The sequence below is a fragment of the Bubalus kerabau genome, chromosome 6 (genome assembly GCF_029407905.1).
Source record: "Bubalus kerabau isolate K-KA32 ecotype Philippines breed swamp buffalo chromosome 6, PCC_UOA_SB_1v2, whole genome shotgun sequence".
NCBI lineage: Eukaryota > Metazoa > Chordata > Mammalia > Artiodactyla > Bovidae > Bubalus > Bubalus kerabau.
The window spans coordinates 121,063,047-121,081,562 of record NC_073629.1 but is presented as its reverse complement, the minus strand read 5'-3'; the positions used below and the strand labels follow the sequence as shown (position 1 = coordinate 121,081,562).

At 59.4% G+C, this 18,516-nt stretch overlaps 1 protein-coding gene across 1 annotated transcript; it reads left to right on the top strand.

Moving 5' to 3' along the window:
• Nucleotides 1-8,690: 8,690 nt before the first annotated feature.
• STK25 (serine/threonine kinase 25) lies at nucleotides 8,691-18,484 on the top strand. Its single transcript, XM_055586647.1, has 12 exons — nucleotides 8,691-8,870; nucleotides 9,255-9,378; nucleotides 13,024-13,254; nucleotides 13,783-13,839; nucleotides 14,452-14,560; nucleotides 15,072-15,229; nucleotides 15,318-15,503; nucleotides 15,959-16,104; nucleotides 16,238-16,352; nucleotides 16,526-16,597; nucleotides 17,704-17,840; nucleotides 17,965-18,484. Exons 2-12 carry the CDS (start codon nucleotides 9,349-9,351, stop codon nucleotides 18,002-18,004), a joined length of 1,281 nt encoding a protein of 426 aa, XP_055442622.1. The 5' UTR covers nucleotides 8,691-8,870; nucleotides 9,255-9,348; the 3' UTR covers nucleotides 18,005-18,484.
• Nucleotides 18,485-18,516: the final 32 nt, after the last annotated feature.

Genomic DNA, 18,516 nt, shown 5'->3' with positions numbered 1-18,516 from the left:
GTCCACCCTCTGAGCCACCCGGGCTGTGGGTCTGTCTTGTGAGCCTGGACTCTCTGTTTCTGCGTCACCGTCACCCAAGCGTTCCGTGTGCCCCAAACCAGAGGCTGAAGCCCTATCCCCAGGAGGGCCTGCTGGGCTCCAAGCTTCAGGTCTGCCCCCTCCAAAATGTCGCCCCCGGGGGCCAGTGTGACAGCCCCGTGCTGACGCGCTCAGGACACAGACGACAACAGGAAAGTGGAGATGCGTTCCTGATGTACTCATTCTGAGTGTTTGTTTAGTTTTTCGTAATGACCACATGTAACGCTCGGCTCTCAAAACTCCTGAAAATTGAAGGACAAGCTCTTGGGAGCTCCTCGGTATTTCCCAGCTTCCCCTGGAGGCTGGCTCCCCAGCCTTGGGACGCACCTCCTCCACCCTCCCCTACTGTCCCCCTGAGCTCTCGCCCTGGGGGTCTTCTAGCACCTTCTCCACCTCCCTCCGTGTGGCTGCAGAGAAGCGAGGCACAGGGTCGGCACTGCAGGGATGGCGTGGGCCCTGGACCACACCCGGGGCCAGTCCCTCTCCCGTTCTGGGCATGCACTGTTTATGGCTATGTGTGAGTCTGCTCCTTGAACAGAAGTGGAGGCTGAAGGACCAGGTAGGACCGGGCGGCTCCCGAGGTCTGGCCTTCCCCAGACTGGGGTCCTGATCTCTGAGCTCGCGAGCAGCACGCTGTCCTGCCCTGAGGTCTGGCCCTGGACAAAGGTCCATCTGGAGGCTCGTTGCCTCAGAGCCAAGTGAGCAGACCCAGGAGGCTGCCGGTCTGCCCAGAGCTGTGGCTCTCTGGACCTGAGGTCTGGGCGCAGGTGGGAGGGTCATCAAGGGTCCAGGGCCCTGCACCCCGGCTTTGGGACAGCCTTGCTTCCTGTGTCTCCACATCATCTTCTCCTCTAGTCTCTCAGGGTCCCACACAAGGAGGCCCTGGGGGTACAGCCTCCCCAGCCACACTTCTGCACCCCTCAGGGTACTGCCACGCGGCTGTGGTGGGGCTGGTGTGGGCGGTGTGGCAGGGCTGGGCGTCTGGGGGGCTCCTCAGCACCCCGGGCTCCAGGACTTCCCAGAGGGACATGCTGGGTCCCCTCCACTTTGTGGGGGAGTGTGCCATCTGATAAGGGTGACTCGCACCTGCTCACAGAAACCAGGGGCCTGGAGTCCTCCGTGAGGACCCAGGAGGGGACAGCGGCAGGCAATGTCGGGGGGCGATCAGCAAAGTGCAGCCTGGGGGCCTCCATAGTACAAGGGCCCCTGAAATGGTGAAGGGAAAGGGAGACCAGAGGCAGGACGTAAGGCGGGGGCCTCCCTGGAGCTTGATCTGAACACACTGCGTGTGGTCAATACATGAAACCACATCATATGGTCACACACATGTCTGTGACATTTCAACACGGACTCTATATTTGATATTAAGGAGTCAATGTAAAACATTTATCGGTAAAAACACACTAGCACGGTCTCTCTAATGTACAGTTCTCCGTTCTCTGAGCTTCTCTTACAGACATGAGTGTGGGTCTGGGTCCCCTCCAGCACAGGCAGGACGCTGAGCAGCCCCCATGGCCCGGACCCGCCTCTTGACGCTGCGCCAGCCAAACGAGCCCTGCGCCTAACACTAACCCTAACCCTATCCTAACCCTAACCCTAACCCTAACCCTAACCCTATCCTAACCCTAACCCTAACCCTAACCCTAACCCTATCCTAACCCTAACCCTAACCCTAACCCTAACCCTATCCTAACCCTAACCCTAACCCTAACCCTAACCCTATCCTAACCCTGCGCCGGGCCTGCGGCCTTTCGCTGCCGGTCCCCTTCTCCCCCAGGATGCCCATGGCTCCCCACGGCGCTGAAATACCAGGACTTCTTTCTGCTTCTGCTTCCACAGCGGGGATGGACCCCAGTCAACGCACTCACGCCATTGATCCATCTGGGTTGTTTCCAGTTTGGGCTGATTATGAACAGACATGCTGTAGACATTTACGTACAAGTTTTTGTGTGGAAATAAGCTTTCATTTCTCCAAGATAAATACCCAGGAGTGGCAATCTGGATCATGTGTAGAATCTCTGCTTGACTTTTTAAGAATTGCCACATGCTCTTTGGGGTGGCCGCACCATTTTGCATTCTCAGCATCGACGGCCTGAGTGACCAACCACCCTGCCTCCCCAGGACCTAGGGGTTTCCCGGGACAGGGGACTTTCAGTACTGGAACTGGGAAACCAAGATGGCTGGCCACCCTATCTTTGTGAGCACTTGGTGTTCTCAGTGATTTTTATTTTGTTGTTGCTGTTGCTGTTCAGTCAGTAAGTCGTGTCCGACTCTTTGCGACCCCGTGGACCGCAGCACGCCAGGCTTCCCTGTCCTTCACCATCTCTCAGAGTTTACTCAAACTCATGTCCATTGAGTCGCTGATGCCATCCAACCATCTCATCCTCTGTCACCCCCTTTTCCTTTTGTCTTCAGTTTTTCCCTTTCCCTTCACCAGGGCCTTTTCAAATGAGTCGGCTCTTTGAATCAGGTGGCCAAATTATTGGAGCTTCAGCTTCAGTTCTTTTGGGACTTCCCTGGTGGCTCAGATGGTAAAGCGTCTGCCTACAATGCGGGAGACCTGAGTTCAACCCCTGGGTCAGGAATATCCCCTGGAGAAGGAAATGGCAACCCGCTCCAATACTCTTGCCTGGAAAATCCCATGGATGGAGGATCCTGGTAGGCCCCAGTTCATGGGGTCGCAAAGAGCCGAACACGACTGAGCGACTTCACTTTCACTTTCAGCTTCAATACAGTCCTTCCAATGAATATTCAGGGTTGATTTCCTTTAGGATTGACTGGTTGGATCTCTTTGCAGTCCAAGGGACTCTCAAGAATCTTCTCCAGCACCACAGTTCAAAAGCATCAATTCAGTGCTCAGCCTTCTTCATGGTCCAGTTCTCACTTCCATACATGACCACTGGAAAAACCGTAGCTTTGACTACATGGACCTTTGTCAGCAGAGTGATGTCTCTGCTTTTTAATATGCTGTCTAGGTTTGTCATACTTTTCCTTCCAAGGAACAAGCGTCTTTTAGTTTCGTGGCTGCAGTCACCATCCAGAGTGATTTTGGAGCCCAGGAAAATAAAGTCTGTCAGTGTTTCCATTTTCCCCCTTCTATTTGCCATAAGGTGATGGGACAGGATGCCATGATCTTAGTTTTTTGAATGTTGAGCTTTAAGGCAGCTTTTTCGCTCTTCTCTTTCACCCTCATCAAGAGGCTCTTTAGTCCCTCTTCACTTTCTGCCATTAAAGTGGTGTCATCTGCATATCCAAGGTTGTTGATATTTCTCCCTGCAATCTTTTTTTTTTTCATCCCAGCAATCTTGAGTGAAGCTTGTGCTTCATCCAGCCTTGCATTTCGCATGATGCACTTTGCATATAAGTTGAATAAGCCGGGGGACAGCATACAGCCTTGCCTACTCCTTTCTCAGTTTTGAACCGTTCATTATTTCTTGTCACGTTGGTTGTTGACCTGCATACAGCTTTCTCAGGAGGCAGGTAAGATGGTTTGGTGTTCCCATCTCTTTCAGGATTTTCCACAGTATGTTGTGACCCACACAGTGAAAGACTTTAGTGTAGTCAATGAAACAGAAGAAGATGCTTTTGTGGAATTCCCTTGCTTTTTCTATGATTCAATGAATGTTGACAATTTGATCTCTGGTTCCTCTACCTTTTATGAATCCAGCTTGTACATCTGGCAGTTCTCAGTTCACGTACTGCTGAAGCCTAGTATTTGAAGGATTTTGAGTGTTACCTTACTAGCATGTGAAACGAGCAAAACTGTTCAAATGGTGGCTCGAACATTCTTTGGCATTTCCCTTCTTGGGGATTAGAATGAAAACTGATATTCTGCAGTCTTGTGGCCATTACTGAGTTTTCCAAATGTGCTGACCTATTGTGTGAAGCACTTTAATAGCATCATCTTTTAGGACTTTAAACAGCTCAGCTGGAATTCCATCACTTCCACTAGCTTTGCTCATAGTAACGCTTCTTAAGGCCCACTTGACTTCTTATTCTAGGACGTCTGGTTCTAGGTGAATGACCATACCATCATAGTTATTTGGGTCATTAAGACCTTTTTTTTTTTTAACAGTTCTTCTGTGCATTCTTGCCACCTCTTCTTTCGCTTCTGCTTCTGTTGAGTCCTTACCATTTCTGTCCTTTAGCATGCTCATCCTTGCATGAAATGTTCCCTTGATAGCTCTAATTTTTTTTTGAAGAGATCTCTAGTCTTTTCCATTATATTGTTTTCTTTATTTGCTTTGTTCATTTAAGATGGTCTTCTTATCTCTCCTTGCTGGTCTCTGGAATTCTCCATTCAGTTGGGTATATCTTCTCCTTTCTCCTTGCCTTTCACTTCTCTTCTTTCCTCAGCTATTTGTAAAGCTTCCTCAGACAACCACCTAACCTTCTTGCATTTCTCCTTCTTTGGAATGATTTTGGTCATTGCTTCATGTACAATGTTATAATCCTCCACACATAGTTCTTCAGGCACTCTGTCTACCGGATCTAATCCCTTGAATCTATTTGTCACCTCCGCTGGATAATCCCTATAGCTCAGATGGTAAAGAATCCGCCTGCAATGCAGGAGACCCAGGTTCAGTCCCTGGGTCAGGAAGATCCTCTGGAGAAGGGAATGCAATCCACTCCAGTATTCTTGCCTGGAGAATCCCACGGACAGAGGAGCCTGGCGGGCCGCAGTCCACTGGGGTCGCAGAGTCGCACACGACTGGGCGACTGACTACCTCCACTGTGGTCGTAAGGCGTTTGATTTAGGTCGTACCTTAACGGCTAATAGTTTCCCCTACTTTTTTCAATTTAAGCCTAAATTTTTCAATAAGGAGTTCATGATCTGAGCCATAGTCAGTTCCAGGACTGTTAAGAACAATATTGCATAGGAACCTGGAATGTTAGGTCCGTGCTTACGCGTATGCATGCGTGCTCAGTCCTGTGAGACTCTGCGACCCCGTGGGTTGTAGCCCAACAGGCTCCTCTGTCCATGGGATGCTCCAGATAAGGATACTGGAGTGGGTTGCCATTTCCTATTCCAGGGGATCTTCCTGACCCAAAGATCGAACCTGCGTCTCTTGCATCTCCTGAATTGGCAGGCAGGTTTTTTACCTCTAGTGCCACCTGGGAATCCCTGATTAGGTCCACGAATTAAGGTAAATTGGACATGGTCAAGTAGGAGATGGCAAGAGTGAACATCAACATCTTAGGAATCAGTGAACTAAAATGGGTGGGAATGGATGAATTTAGTTCAGATGACCATTAATTTACTACTGTGGGCAAGAATCCCTTAAAAGAAATGGAGTACCCGTCATAGTCAACTAAAGGGTCCGAAATGCAGTACTTGGATGCAACCTCTAAAATGACAGAATGAACTTGGCAAATGATTTGCAAGGCTAATCATTCAACATCACAATACTCCAAGTTTATGCCCCAACCATTAATGTTGAATAACCTGAAGTTGAACAGTTCTATGAAGACTTACAACACCTTCTAGAACTGGCAATAACAACAAAAAATATGTCCTTTTCATCATAATGGATTGGGATGCAAAAGTTGAAGGTCAAGACTTACCTGGAGTAACAGGCAAGTTTGGTGTTGGAGTACAAAATGAAGCAGGGCAAAGGCTGATAGAGTTTTGCGAAGACAATGCACTGGTCATAGCAAACACCCTCTTCCAACAACACAAGAGACGACTCTACACATGGACATCACCAGACGGTCAGTACTGAAATCAGATTGATTTTTATTTTACCCCTTCTAATATGTGAGTTGGAGAAAGCAATGGCACCCCACTCCAGTACTCTTGCCTGGAAAATCCCATGGATGGAGGAGCTATCTCATTATGGACTTAACTGGCATCTCCCTGAGAGCTGTGATTTGAGCATCTGTTTACGTGCTATTTGCCATCCATGTATCTCCCTGGTGAAGTGTCTGCTCAACTACTCTCAATTTTTTCTTACTGGGTTTAAAAAAGTGTTTACTGACTTGGCTGCCTTGGGTCTTAGCTGCGGCACGTGGAATGTCGCGGGGGCACGGCCTCTCGCTGGCTGTGGCGTGCAAGCTCAGGAGCTGAGCGGCACGGGCTTGGGTGCCCCGCAGCATGTGGGGTCTTAGTTTCCTGACCAGGGATCAAACCCTTTCCCCTGCACTGCACACTGGATTATTAACCACTGGACCGTGAGGGAAGTCCCACAGTTTTTTAACTGTTGATTTTTGAGAGCTCTTTATATATTTTCAGTACATATAGTCGGATATGATTTGCAAATTTTCTCCCACTCTATAGCTTGCCTTTACATTCTCTTAAAATGTTTTTCTGAAAGGAAAATTTAAGTTTTTGATGAAATCCAACTCATCATTGCTTTTTCAAAATTTGTGGTAAAATATAGATGACAAAAAATTTGTTTTAACCGTTTTTAAGTGTACAATTCACTGACATGAAGTAAATTCACCGTGTTGTGTAAGCACGATCATTATCTATTTCCAGAATCGCGTCATCACTCCAAACAGAAACTCCGCACCCCCGGCAGTATGCCCCACTTCCGCAGCCCAGCCCCTGGAAACTCAATCCCACTTTCTGTATCTTGGTCTGTTCTCGATACCTCACCTAAGTGGATGGATTAGGAAATGGCAACACATTCCAGTATTCCTGCCGGAATAATCCCATGGATAGAGGAGGCTGGCGGGATACAACCCACGGGATTGCAAAAGAGTGGGAACAACTGGGGCACACGCCTGAATGGAGTCACACAGCACTTGTTCCTTTGTAACGGGCTTATTTCCTTTAGCATGACATTTTCAAGGTTCATCCATGTTGTAGCGTATGTTAGAACTTGATTTGTTTTTCATTTCATTTTTAGCTGTGGTAAAATATAGATCAAATACCTCCTGAGAAATCTGTACACAGGTAAGAAGCAAGTTAGAACTGGACATGGAACAACAGACGTTCCAAATTGGGAAAGGAGTACATCAATGCTGTATATCATCAACCTGCGTATTTAACTTATATGCCGAGTACATCATACGAAATGCCAGGCTGGATGAAGCACAGCTGGAATCAAGATTGCTGGGAGAAATATCAATAACCTCAGATATGCAGATGACACCACCCTTATGGCAGAAAGTGAAGAGGAACTCAAAAGCCTCTTGATGAGAGGAGGGTGAAAAAGTTGGCTTAAAACTCAGCATTCAGAAAACTAAGATCATGGCATCTGGTCCCATCACTTCATGGCAAATAGAAGGGGAAACAGTGGAAAAAGTGACAGACTTTATTTTTTGGGCTCCAAAATCACTGCAGATGGTGACTGCAGCCATGAAATTAAAAGACGCTTGCTCTGTGGAAGAAAAGTTATGAACAACCTAGACAGCATATTAAAAAGCAGAGACATTACTTTACGAACAAAGGTCTGTCTAGTCAAGGCTATGGTTTTTCCAGTAGTCATGTATGGATGTGAGAGTTGAAATACAAAGAAAGCTGGATTGATGCTTTTGAATTGTGTTGGAGAAGACTCTTGAGAGTCCCTTGCACTACAAGGAGATCCAAAGGAGTCTAACCAGGAGATCAGTCTTGGGTGTTCATTGGAAGGACTGATGTTGAAGCTAAAACTTCAATACTTGGCCATCTGATGTGAAGAACTAACTCATTGTAAAAGACCCCAATCCTTTGAAAGATTGAGGGCAGGAGGAGAAGGGGATGACAGAGGACGAGATGGTTAGATGGCATCACGAACTCAATGGACATGAGTTTGGATAAACTCTGGGAGTTGGCCATAGACAGGGAGGCCTGGTGTGCTGGAGTCCATGGGGTCGCAAAGAGTCGGACACAACTGAGCGACTGAACTGAACGGAACAGATCACATACAATTTACCATCCTAACTGTACATTTCAGCAGCGTGAAATACATTCTCATGGTTATGCAGCCGATCTCCAGATGTCTTTTCATCTTCCCAGACTGAAGCTCCGTCGCCTTTAAACACCCTTTCCCCCTACACTCATGCTTCGCCTTTCGGTTGATGAATCTGGCCACCCTGGGGACCTCATACAAGTGGAATCAAACCGCGTTTGTCCCTCTGGGTCTGGCTTCTGTCACTCAGTGCCACGTCGTCAAGGTCCACCCAGGCCGACCTGTGTCAAAAGTGCCTTCCTTTTTCAGACTTAGTAACATTCGAAGACACTTCCAGGCCCGGACGCCGCGGGAGTGAGGCCTGCAGGACAGGGCGGGAGCCCGGGGCCAGGTCCGCCCAGGTGCGGACGGGCGGCGGGAGGGCGGAGCGGCCCCACCCGCGGCCGCCCCGCCCCGGCGCCGCCTGGCCCCGCCCCGCCCCGGCGCCGCCTGGCCCCGCCCCGCCCCGGCGCCGCCTGGCCCCGCCCCGCCCCGGCGCCGCCTGGCCCCGCCCCGCCCCGGCGCCGCCTGGCCCCGCCCCGCCCCGCGGCCTGCCGGGAGACGTAGGCCCGCGCCTCTCAGGAAGCCGGACTCGGAGTCCCAGCGCGCCCCGCGGCGCGCTTGCGGGCCTCCACCGCGCTCCAGCCCGTGGCCTGCCGGGATCTGCAGTCCGCCGCCCGTGGGCGCCCCGGCGCGGGGCGAGCGAGGGACTCGCTGTCCCAGAAAGCCCCGTGCTGGGCCGCGACGCCGCGTGCCCTCGCCGCCGCCGCCGCCGGGCTTTCTCCGGCCGCCGCCGCCACTGCCGCTGCTTCGCGAGCTGAGGGCCTAGGCGTCCGCGGGCGCGTGGAGGCTGCGGGTGGGAGCCCTCGCGGGCACCGCGGAGCGGGCCGGGGGAGGCCGGGATGGAGCCCCCCGGAGGTGGGCGCGCCGCCGGGCTGGCCCGCGCCTGGGCCGGTTGGGGAGGGGGCCGGGCGGCGCGGCCGTGGGGCGGGGCCGGGGGTGAGGCGGGGCGAGGCGCCCGGGGGGCGGGTAGGGGCGGCCCTGGCCGGGGTCCGGGGTCTGAGGAAGGGTGGGGGCCGGGGAGGTGTGCGCGGCGTCGGGGAGCCGGGTGTCGGGGGGCTCCCCGGGGAGGCCTGAGGCAGGGTCGGGCGCGGAGGGTGCGCGGCGGGAGCCCTTCGGGGGACCCTTCTGACTCCAGCTGGTCCCCAGATGGTTGGAGCAGGGGGCTGCCGCCGGGCCCCGGGGGGCGGGGAGCCCCGCGTACCCGGAACAGGGCCCCGAGCAGGTCTGCTGTCCCTCCAGTTGACTGAAGCGGCCTGAAGCGGGTTCCAGAGCCTCCAGGCAGGATCTCGGGGCCTCCCGGGGGCGCGGCGGATGGTCTGAGGGCTGCGCAGACATGGCTCACCTCAGGGGATTTGCCAACCAGGTAAGGGTGGGCGTCTGGGCGGTGCGCGGGTGTGCCCGCTGCCTGGGACGGAGCGCCGGCTGCAGAGTTCGAGAAAGGCCGTTTCACCAAGGACTGTCTTTTGAAAAGTGGTCCGGGGGTCTCAGAAGAGCAACCCCTCTTAGGGCGCGTGTGGGAGGAGGGGTGGAGGCCCGTGATCCGCAGCCCTGGGCAAAGCGGGAGCAGTCGCCAGGTGCTCAGACTCAGGTGGGTGCAGGGCTGACTGGGGTCCGCCCGCTGGCAGCGTCCTGTGGGGCAGGAGTCCCCCAGCCTGTCAAAGCGTAGCCTCAGTGCAGGGTCAGCCGGAGGTGTGCGAGACGGATGCTGGCACAGGGCTGGGCCGCGGGAACTGGGTCTGTGCACCTGGAGGGCCGCGGAAGGTCAGGGTCCACGAGCACCTCGCCTGGGGGAACAGGGGCCTCGTCGGCCCTGGCCGGGCCTGAGGGGGACGAGGGCGGCTGGGAGTGTCCGTGTGCAGAGAAGGCAGAGGACACGCCTGTGCATTTCTCTTGCTGGGTGCAGAGGGCTGCCGCTGGGCTGCGGGGGCCCTGCCTGGGAGACGCCCACTGTTTTTGGCTGGTTGGTTGTCGAAATTACCAACCCCACAGCACTTTGAGGGGTCTGGCTCTATGCAGTAACTGCCTGAGTCCAGGGGACCCTCCGCAGCGTGCCCTGGGGCTGATGGCTGCAGTTAGGAGGGTCAGGGCAGCCGCCGTCAGGGCTTGTGGGCCACACTGCTCCCCCTTTTCTGTTACTGCAAGGCAGGTGTGAGTGGAAGCTGCTGGGAAGCAAACGCCCCAGCTAGTGCGGCGATCCTTCGTCTTAGCTGTTGGGTTTTGCTCTTCTTAACTGGTCAGCTCGGGTGCGGTTTAGGCTGAGGGCTGTGAGGTGGTGGGAGTGCCTCTCGAAGAGAATTGAGCCCCAAGGCTCACTCCCGTCAGCCCAGTTTGGGAGGACTGGGAGCCTGGGAGGAACAGGAAGTGTGTGTCCTCGCGGGGGAGGAGGAGCTGGGGACCGGTCGGCTCTAGACGCCCATGCTGCAGGTGGGCCGCTGACCGGGCCGCCGGGCTCGCGCTCCCCTCGGACACCTGCGTCTTCCGAGTCCCTCGACTAAGATGCTGGGAGAGAAGTCTGGCTCGAAGTCAAGGGCTGTAGGAACGGCTCCCGTGTGCGGATGTGGAGCTGTGAGCGGCCCCTCACCTGGGTGCTGGTGGTGCTCGCAGCGGGGCCTGGGTGGCTGCGTCTCGCCCGCGGATGGAGTGGGGCTCAGAGGAGCTGAGGAAGGGACCCCAGAGGAAGGAAGCCCCTTTTGTCCTTTCAGGGGTGGAGACACTTGGTCTTTGTCGGTGACAGGAAGCCTGACAGGACGTTGTTTTCCTTGAGATGGTTGTCACCGTGGCCCTGTGAGGCAGTCCCTGTGTGCATGGGGCGGTGGCCTGCTCCCCGCGGGGGAGCCTTGGGCATCGGGCCCCCGCCGGGCTGACTCCTGCCCAGGCCTGTGTGGCTGCGGAAGCACCCTGTGCCGGTGACTGCCACCTGTCGTGGGGTGCATGGGGGCCGCTGGCCAGCCCTCACTTGGGGTCTAATGCTAGCGGCAGGCGTGTTGCTAAGTGGACGTGCAGGCGGCTGAGCGGTGACTGCAGACCGGGCTGCCCCAGGGCAGGTTCAGAGCACGGCGGTCTGGGCCGAGCGAGCAGCCCAAGTGGCTGTCCAGACCCGGGGTCTTGGAAGGGCCACCGCAACCCGGCCCTGGGCCCTGTCTCTCCACTCCCCCGCGGGGCTGCAAGCAGGCTGTCCCGGGATGCACGGTGGGGGCTTCTGTCCATTCAGGTGCCCGGCCTGCAGCCATGGGGACCTGAAGAGACTGAGAGCTGGGCCAGGCTCCCCGCTCCCCTGCCGGGCCTGGCCTCTGGTTAGGGGTCTGCCCTGTGCCCCACTTCGAGGCTGTGGAGAGCTGGGCGCCCCTCCTGGGGCGTTTCTGGTCAGGACACTGAGGGACCGGACCCGACTCTGGCCCGGCCTGGGGGCAGGGGGTGTCACTGGCAGAGGCCCGAGGGTGGGAAGGGGAGGCCGAGGGAGCGCCGGGGGGACAACGGTGCCCTTTAGTACTGACAGGCCGGCCAGCCCCGCGTCTGCCCTGAGGCCACCTCAGAGGGAGAAGAGCCTGTCTTTGGAGCACGGGCTGGACCGGAGGTGTGCTTGTGGCTGAGACAGCGTGGGCTCGGGCAGGGCCAAGGGGGTGCAGGAGGATGGGGGCGACAGGAGGCGGCTTCCTGGGCTCCCTGGCCCGGGTCTCTCTGGAGGCTGCCGCCTGCGCCCTCTCCCGCTCGCCTGGCACTCTGAGGTTGGGTGAGCTCTTCCCTGCTGGTGACAGCCCCGGGGAAGGCAGCTCTTGGCTGTTTTGGGTTGACATGTCTTCTCGGTCTGGAGCCAGTGGGCCCCGAACTGTGCCCTGCCCTGGGGGAGCCCTGTGCCCCCGGACTCTGCTCAGAGCCTGTGAGCAGCCGCCCTGGTCTGGCCCCCTCAGCGCCAGGGCGCTCACATGGATGGGTGGGTATGGTGCCACCTTGGGGTGTCCAGGCGCCCTCAGGGCGGTGCTGTGGTCTGGAGGGAGCTGTGTCTGGTGGACTTGCGGCCCAGTGCGCTTGGGAGACCCTCTCTGCCCCTGTGTGGACCAGATGCCAGCCTCCCCGCCAGCCTACCAGCGCCTCTGGGGTCCTGGGTCTCTAGCGCCTGCAGTGGGGGTGCAAGGTGGCCTCGGCACCCAGGGGGCCACGCAGGTAGGGGTGAGGGATGCCCCGCTGTCCTCCACGCAGCCCCACGCTGAGCTGTGTCAGGCCTGGACCCTGAGGGTCAAGGTCGAAAGCCAGATTGCTCCGTGGACGCCCCTGTGCTGCTGTGTCCTGGCACTGAGCCTGTCTGAGACTCTGCATCTTGTCGGGTGGGTCTGTGCTCCAGTCTGAGGCCCAGGTCAGGAGGGTGGTTTTTTGTCCATTTGAACGTCCAGGAGAGTGTGGGTTTCCAGCTCCGTGCTGGGGTGAGGGCATCACTGTCTTGAGGACTCTCTGAAAGGGGTGTGGCTTCCAGGTGTGCAGGGAGAACTCACTTAATACCTATTATGTTTTTTTCCTTTGATGAATAGGCTTCACTTTTTAGAGCAGTTTTTGGTTTAGAAAGCTGAGTGAGAGAGCTCTTTGCACCCCTCAAGCCTTCCCTGGAGTTGTTATGACTGCTGGCCCAGCGTGGTCAGGCTGTTGCCCATGAAGCCAGCGGCCTGTGAGGCTGGCCCCGTGTGCTCACAGCGTCGCCCAGCACCGTTGTCCAACTGCCCCCAGATTGCCGTGCTCCAACTCCTTGTTCCTCCTGAGCCATGACTTGCCTCCCTGGGTCCTCCCCACGCCTGGGCTGTGGGCACGGAGGGGTGAGCTGCATGGCCCATCTGCCTTTCCTGTGGCCCTGGTTTCTTGGCGAGAGCCTTGGTCTCTCAGTCCTCTCTGGGGACGTTTGCCCCTGTGTGGAGGTAACTTTAGATTTTCTGAATAAAAAGGGATATAAGAAGCGTGGAAAGGATCGGGGGTCTCCCTGGCCATCCGTCCCTGACCAGGCTGCTCGCCCACGTCCCCCCAGCACTCACGAGTGGACCCCGAGGAGCTTTTCACCAAGCTGGACCGCATCGGCAAGGGCTCCTTCGGGGAGGTGTACAAGGGCATCGACAACCGCACCAAGGAGGTGGTGGCCATCAAGATTATCGACCTCGAGGAGGCGGAGGACGAGATCGAGGACATCCAGCAGGAGATCACCGTGCTCAGCCAGTGCGACAGCCCCTACATCACGCGCTACTTCGGCTCCTACCTGAAGGTGCCGCGGCCGGGCGGGGGCTCTGGCCCCCCGAGATGGGCGCCCCGCCCTCACAGAGGGGGCTGTTAAGCCCCCTGTGGCCAGAGTGGGGACGGGGCTGGCGGGCCCCGTCAGGAGACCTGGCTGAGTCTGCCCTCCGTGGGCCTGGTCTGCAGGGCGGGGGTCCCCACAGGAGGACCCATGGACTAGGCCCCCAGGGGACGACTGCGCCCAGGGCCAAGGGCCCGGCCTTGTCATGAGGGGAGCCCCGGGGTGGCAGGGCGTGAGCAGGCAGCGGCCAGCTCTGGAGTGGCCCGTCTGTGCCCCTACTGGGGCAGGGTGGGCCCCCTGGAGCCAGAGCCCTTCCCAGGGGCTTTGGACAGTGGGCTTGGCCTGTCTGCAGGGTCTGCACAGGGGTGTGGCGGGGGGGAGCCAGGCGGGCTGCCGCCGCTGCTCCCAGTGGGCATCCTGGCTGAGTCAGTGCAGCTGGGCGCGTGTTGGGGCCCTACGCTGCCTGCTGCCATGTGCTGACACGCTTCTCTGCCCCAGAGCACGAAGCTGTGGATCATCATGGAGTACCTGGGTGGCGGCTCTGCCTTGGACCTGGTGAGCTGGGGCCCCAGTGAGCTGGGGGACCCCGGGGGCTGGGGGGCCCAGGGGGCTGGGCAACCCGGTGGGCAGGGCCAGACTGAAGAAGTTGTCTGGGGGTTGTCCTTGAACCCTGGGTTCCTGTGGCCTCCCTTCCTTCCCTGTCTTGGTGATTGGTTGTTCCTCAGGACCCAGCTGGTGCTGAGGGGTCCGGGTCCTCTGCTGGCCTGTGGGGAGGAGGTTAGGCCCCCAGCAGGAGGCTCCGGAGTGTGGCCAGTCCCTGTTGTCAGCTGTTAGCTCCCCCACAGCCATCTGAAGCTTTAATTTCAAAAGTGGGTGAAGAGGGCTTCCCTAGTGGTCCAATGGCTAAGACTCCATGCTTCTAGTGGCCTGGGTTCAACCCCTGGCCCAGAACTAGATCCCACGTGTTGCAACTAAGAGTTCGCACGGTGTAACCGAGACCTGTGCAGTCAAAGCACAGTGGGTGAGGACACAGGAGGCTCCCACGTCCAGGGGGACCCCGGCGCCGAGGCGGGCGTGCTCAGGGTCAGTGCTGGGTCTGGGGTGGTGGGGAGGGGGCGGGTGGGCTTCGTGGGGAGGCCTGAGGCCCTGCTGGCCCCTCGTCTGTAGCTGAAGCCGGGCCCCCTGGAGGAGACCTACATTGCCACCATCCTGCGGGAGATCCTGAAGGGCCTGGATTACCTGCACTCGGAGCGCAAGATCCACCGGGACATCAAAGGTGCCTCAGGGCACGCAGTGGCATGGGCGTGGGGCCAGCGGTGCCCAGTGCTCACCACAGCCCCGGAGACCTGGCAGTCCCGCTGTTCCCAGTAACAGACGGGGCCGGCTCAGCGCTGTGTCCCTGTACACGGCAGAGCCGGCTCTGCACGTAGGGTGGGGGGCCCCTGCTTAGCCTGTGAACGTGAAGGGTGAGAGCAGCCGTGCCGGTGGACATGAGTGGCCAGGCCAGCCTGCAGGGGCGAGACTGGCAGAGCAAGGGAAGTCAGGGTCCCCCCACCTGTTGAGCGACCTGGCGGGGAGGGCGGTTCCTGTGCACAGGGTCTTCAGTGGCGGTGGCTGTTGGGGGCACTGGGGCCGGCTGAGGGCGCGTGTGCGCGGGGCCCACAGGCACCCGCCGGCAGTGTGCGTGGCCTTGGGGCTGAGGGCGGACCTCCCTGGGAGACTGGCCAGAGGCTGGGGGCACCTCCTCGGGCGGTGCGGAGGGTGACGCCCGCGGTCCTGTGTCGCAGCTGCCAACGTGCTGCTCTCGGAGCAGGGCGACGTGAAGCTGGCAGACTTCGGGGTGGCAGGGCAGCTCACGGACACGCAGATCAAGAGGAACACTTTCGTGGGCACCCCCTTCTGGATGGCGCCCGAGGTCATCAAGCAGTCGGCCTATGACTTCAAGGTGGGCCGGGCGGGGGGCGGCATGCGGGCGCGGGGGCCGCGGGGCTCGGGCGGCCTGCGCTGCAGCAGCCCCGTGGCTCTCTGTCTAGGCCGACATCTGGTCGCTGGGGATCACAGCCATCGAGCTGGCCAAGGGCGAGCCCCCCAACTCCGACCTGCACCCCATGCGTGTCCTGTTCCTGATCCCCAAGAACAGCCCGCCCACGCTCGAGGGCCACCACAGCAAGCCCTTCAAGGAGTTTGTGGAGGCCTGCCTCAACAAGGACCCCCGATTTGTAAGCACCTCCTGCCCCAGCTCATGAGTGGTGAGGAGGCCTGCGTGGCTGAGTGTAGTTGGGGCCCCTGGAACTGGACCCCAGAGGACAGCAGGGGTGTATGTGTGTGCGTGTGTGTGTGCACACGTGCGTGCATGGAGGGGCATGCTGTCTGTAGTGGGAGCTTAGAGGTGACAGGGCCCGAGGCCCCTCCGCTGTGCCAGGGTAGGCTCCTCTGTGACCCCAGCCCAGGCCAGGAGGGTCTGGAGGGAAGCCCTTCCCCTGGGGAGGACAGCATGCAGCCACCCAGCCTCCTGGGCGCTCCTGCTACCTGGGGTCCCCTGACCAGGCTCCCAGCGTGGGCAGCGATGCTGAGGCCCCGGGCTCAGCCCAGGCCTCCTTGCTCTGAGCACCAGGGGCTCCCCAGGCAGCGCTCGGCTGCCCGGCGCCTGGTGACCCGTGTGCGTCCCCGGCAGCGGCCCACCGCCAAGGAGCTCCTGAAGCACAAGTTCATCACGCGCTACACCAAGAAGACCTCCTTCCTCACCGAGCTCATCGACCGCTACAAGCGCTGGAGGTCGGAGGGCCACGGCGAGGAGTCCAGCTCCGAGGACTCTGACATGTAGGGCCTGCTCTTCCCACGGGGCTGAGGCGGGCTCTCCGGGGCAGGGGTCGGCCTTTGGGGCCGTGAACCAGTGCACCTCGGGGCCTTCCTAACCCCCAGGCCCCGTGTGACTTCCCACCGTCCCCTTCAGAGATGGAGACCCCGAGGATGGAGAGCAGGGGCCCATCTGGACGTTCCCCCCCACCATCCGGCCGAGCCCGCACGGCAAGCTGCACAAGGGGACGGCCCTGCACGGCCCCCAGAAGGTTGGCCTGGCCCCGGGCGCGCCGCAGGGAGCGGGCTGTGGGGGCACCTCCTGGGCATGCCCGCTCCCATAGGGTGGCTCTTCAGGAGACCAGAACTGGGCAGGCGGGGGCTCGCAGCTGCCCGCCCCCCGCCGCCTCTGCCCTGCTCACCTCTGCACGCTCTGCGTTTGTAGTCGGCGGAGCCCGTCAAGAGGCAGCCGAGGTCGCAGTGCCTGTCCACGCTGGTCCGGCCCGTCTTCGGAGAGGTGAGGGCCGAGCTGGCACAGCACAGGGTGTCTGGGTCCCTCGGGGCTCGTGAGGTTGGCCCCTTGGACCCAGCGTTTTGAGCGGAAGGACCAGAGACGGCTGGGATAAGCCAGCCTCAGGTGGCCCTCGAGATCGCGAGCCTGCCAGGGTCTTCTGGGGCCCCAGGGGGGCTTTGAACATGAGCTGCTGTCCTGGGACCTTTTACCTTGAACCACAGACACGGGGTGATCCTCAGTCTAGAGAGAGCCTGGGAGATTTCTGTCTGGGCATCAGGCCCTGGACAGGGAGCCCCTAAGGGCCACTCCCCAGTGGTCACGTGGCCCAGCGTCTGTCGCTTGCTCAGGGGCGGCCAGTAGCATCCCCAGGAGTGAGTCACCAGCAGTGGGCTGTGGCCGGGTTCACACCCAGGGTGACGCTGGAGCCCGGGAGCAGGGGTGGATGCTGAGAGGAGGCAGCAGAGCCGTGCCAAGGGAGGTGGGGGCGGGCAGACTCCCACCCTGGGCGCGCAGTGCCTGGGCGGGAAATGGGACGGGTTGGGGGGCGGAGCTGGTGGGGCTGGGCTGTCCATGGGCATGTGGGCTCCTGGGGCTGGCACCTTTAGGGTGTGAGGTGGGGGGGAGGCGTGGCCACACCCTGGCTGGCTGGGCCCCCTTCGGGTTCCAGCTCTGTGGGCTGGCCTGAGGTCAGGCTGCCGGGTGGGTGTCCGGGGAGGTGTGTGCCCCTCACCCCTTTGTTCTGTGTGCTGGGCGAGCAGGCTGACCCGTCTCTAGCCCCGCGGCCAGGCTGTCTCCTCCTGGGGCCTCCACAGCCGCGGGGTGCGAGTGGGCCTAGTCCCAGCGGCCAGGCTGGCAGGGCTGGCCAGGCCGCTCACGCACATCTGGGCTGTGGGCTTCTGGGACCGGGGTCGGGAGAAGGTTCGTGGTTGGAGGAGGGGGGCCCGGGGGGCAGGGCCGGCTGGGAGGCCCCCGCCAGTCCTGGGAACCCCTGCTCGGCGCTGGGGGGAGAGCCCTGGGGCAGCGCTTCCTCCTGCCGCGAGTCGCAGGTCGGGTGGGGCGGGGAGGCGCCCCCTTGGCCTCCAGTCAGGCGCCTGGGGGTGTCTGTGCAGCTCAAAGAGAAGCACAAGCAGAGCGGCGGGGGCGTGGGGGCGCTGGAGGAGCTGGAGAACGCCTTCAGCCTGGCTGAGGAGTCCTGCCCTGGCATCTCGGACAAGCTGATGGCCCACCTGGTGGAGCGGGTGCAGAGGTGAGGGCCTGGCGGTGGGCTGCTGTGGGTCCTCCTCGCCGGGCGGGGCTCGGCTCTGCACGTCCTGTGCCCCTGGCCTGGCCCGAGCCCAGGGCGGGGCAGTGACCCGGCCTCTGGTCTGCAGGTTTTCCCACAGCAGAAACCACCTGACCTCAACCCGCTGAAGGCCTGCCTGCACCCGGGAGGAGGGTCTCCGTCTGGAGCCGCATGGCTGGGACTGTGCTGACCAGGGCCCTGTGCCATCCTGGCCTCGCCCCGCGGGCCGTGCCTCCGCCCTGCAAACGGCTGTCCCCTCCCATGTCCCCTCCCGGCTGGGCCGAGGCCGCAGAGGTGGCAGAGATGGCAGGCTTGGTCTCCTTGAGGCCGGGCTGGCCCCTGGGGCTCCGCTCGCTGCCAGAGGAGGGGCAGGGACACGCGCAGGGCAGACCTGCCGCCTCCCGCCTGGCCCGCCCTTGGAGGCCGTAGATTTGCCCTGTGCTGTTGGAGCAGGTACTGTGTCTTCTCATAAGTACTCGTGTCAGCCAGATTGTTGTTTTTTTAAGAAAATGAAACTTCCTTGCTTCCCTAGGTATTCTGAGGTTAAGGTGTTAGTTTTCAAAGCATCTTGAGAGGCTCCTGCCACTTTCAATAAAGACCTGAACTGAGACGTGCTGGTGGTGGGCAGGGTGCTCAGGCT

What these genes read in the sequence shown, in the direction of transcription:
- STK25 (XM_055586647.1), top strand. Translation starts at nt 9,349, where the DNA reads ATGGCTCACCTCAGGGGATTTGCCAACCAG. An exon ending in ACTTCGGCTCCTACCTGAAG is followed by an intron (nt 13,255 to 13,782) that starts GTGCCGCGGCCG and finishes TCTCTGCCCCAG; the next exon opens with AGCACGAAGCTGTGGATCAT. An exon ending in AGTCGGCCTATGACTTCAAG is followed by an intron (nt 15,230 to 15,317) that starts GTGGGCCGGGCG and finishes CTCTCTGTCTAG; the next exon opens with GCCGACATCTGGTCGCTGGG.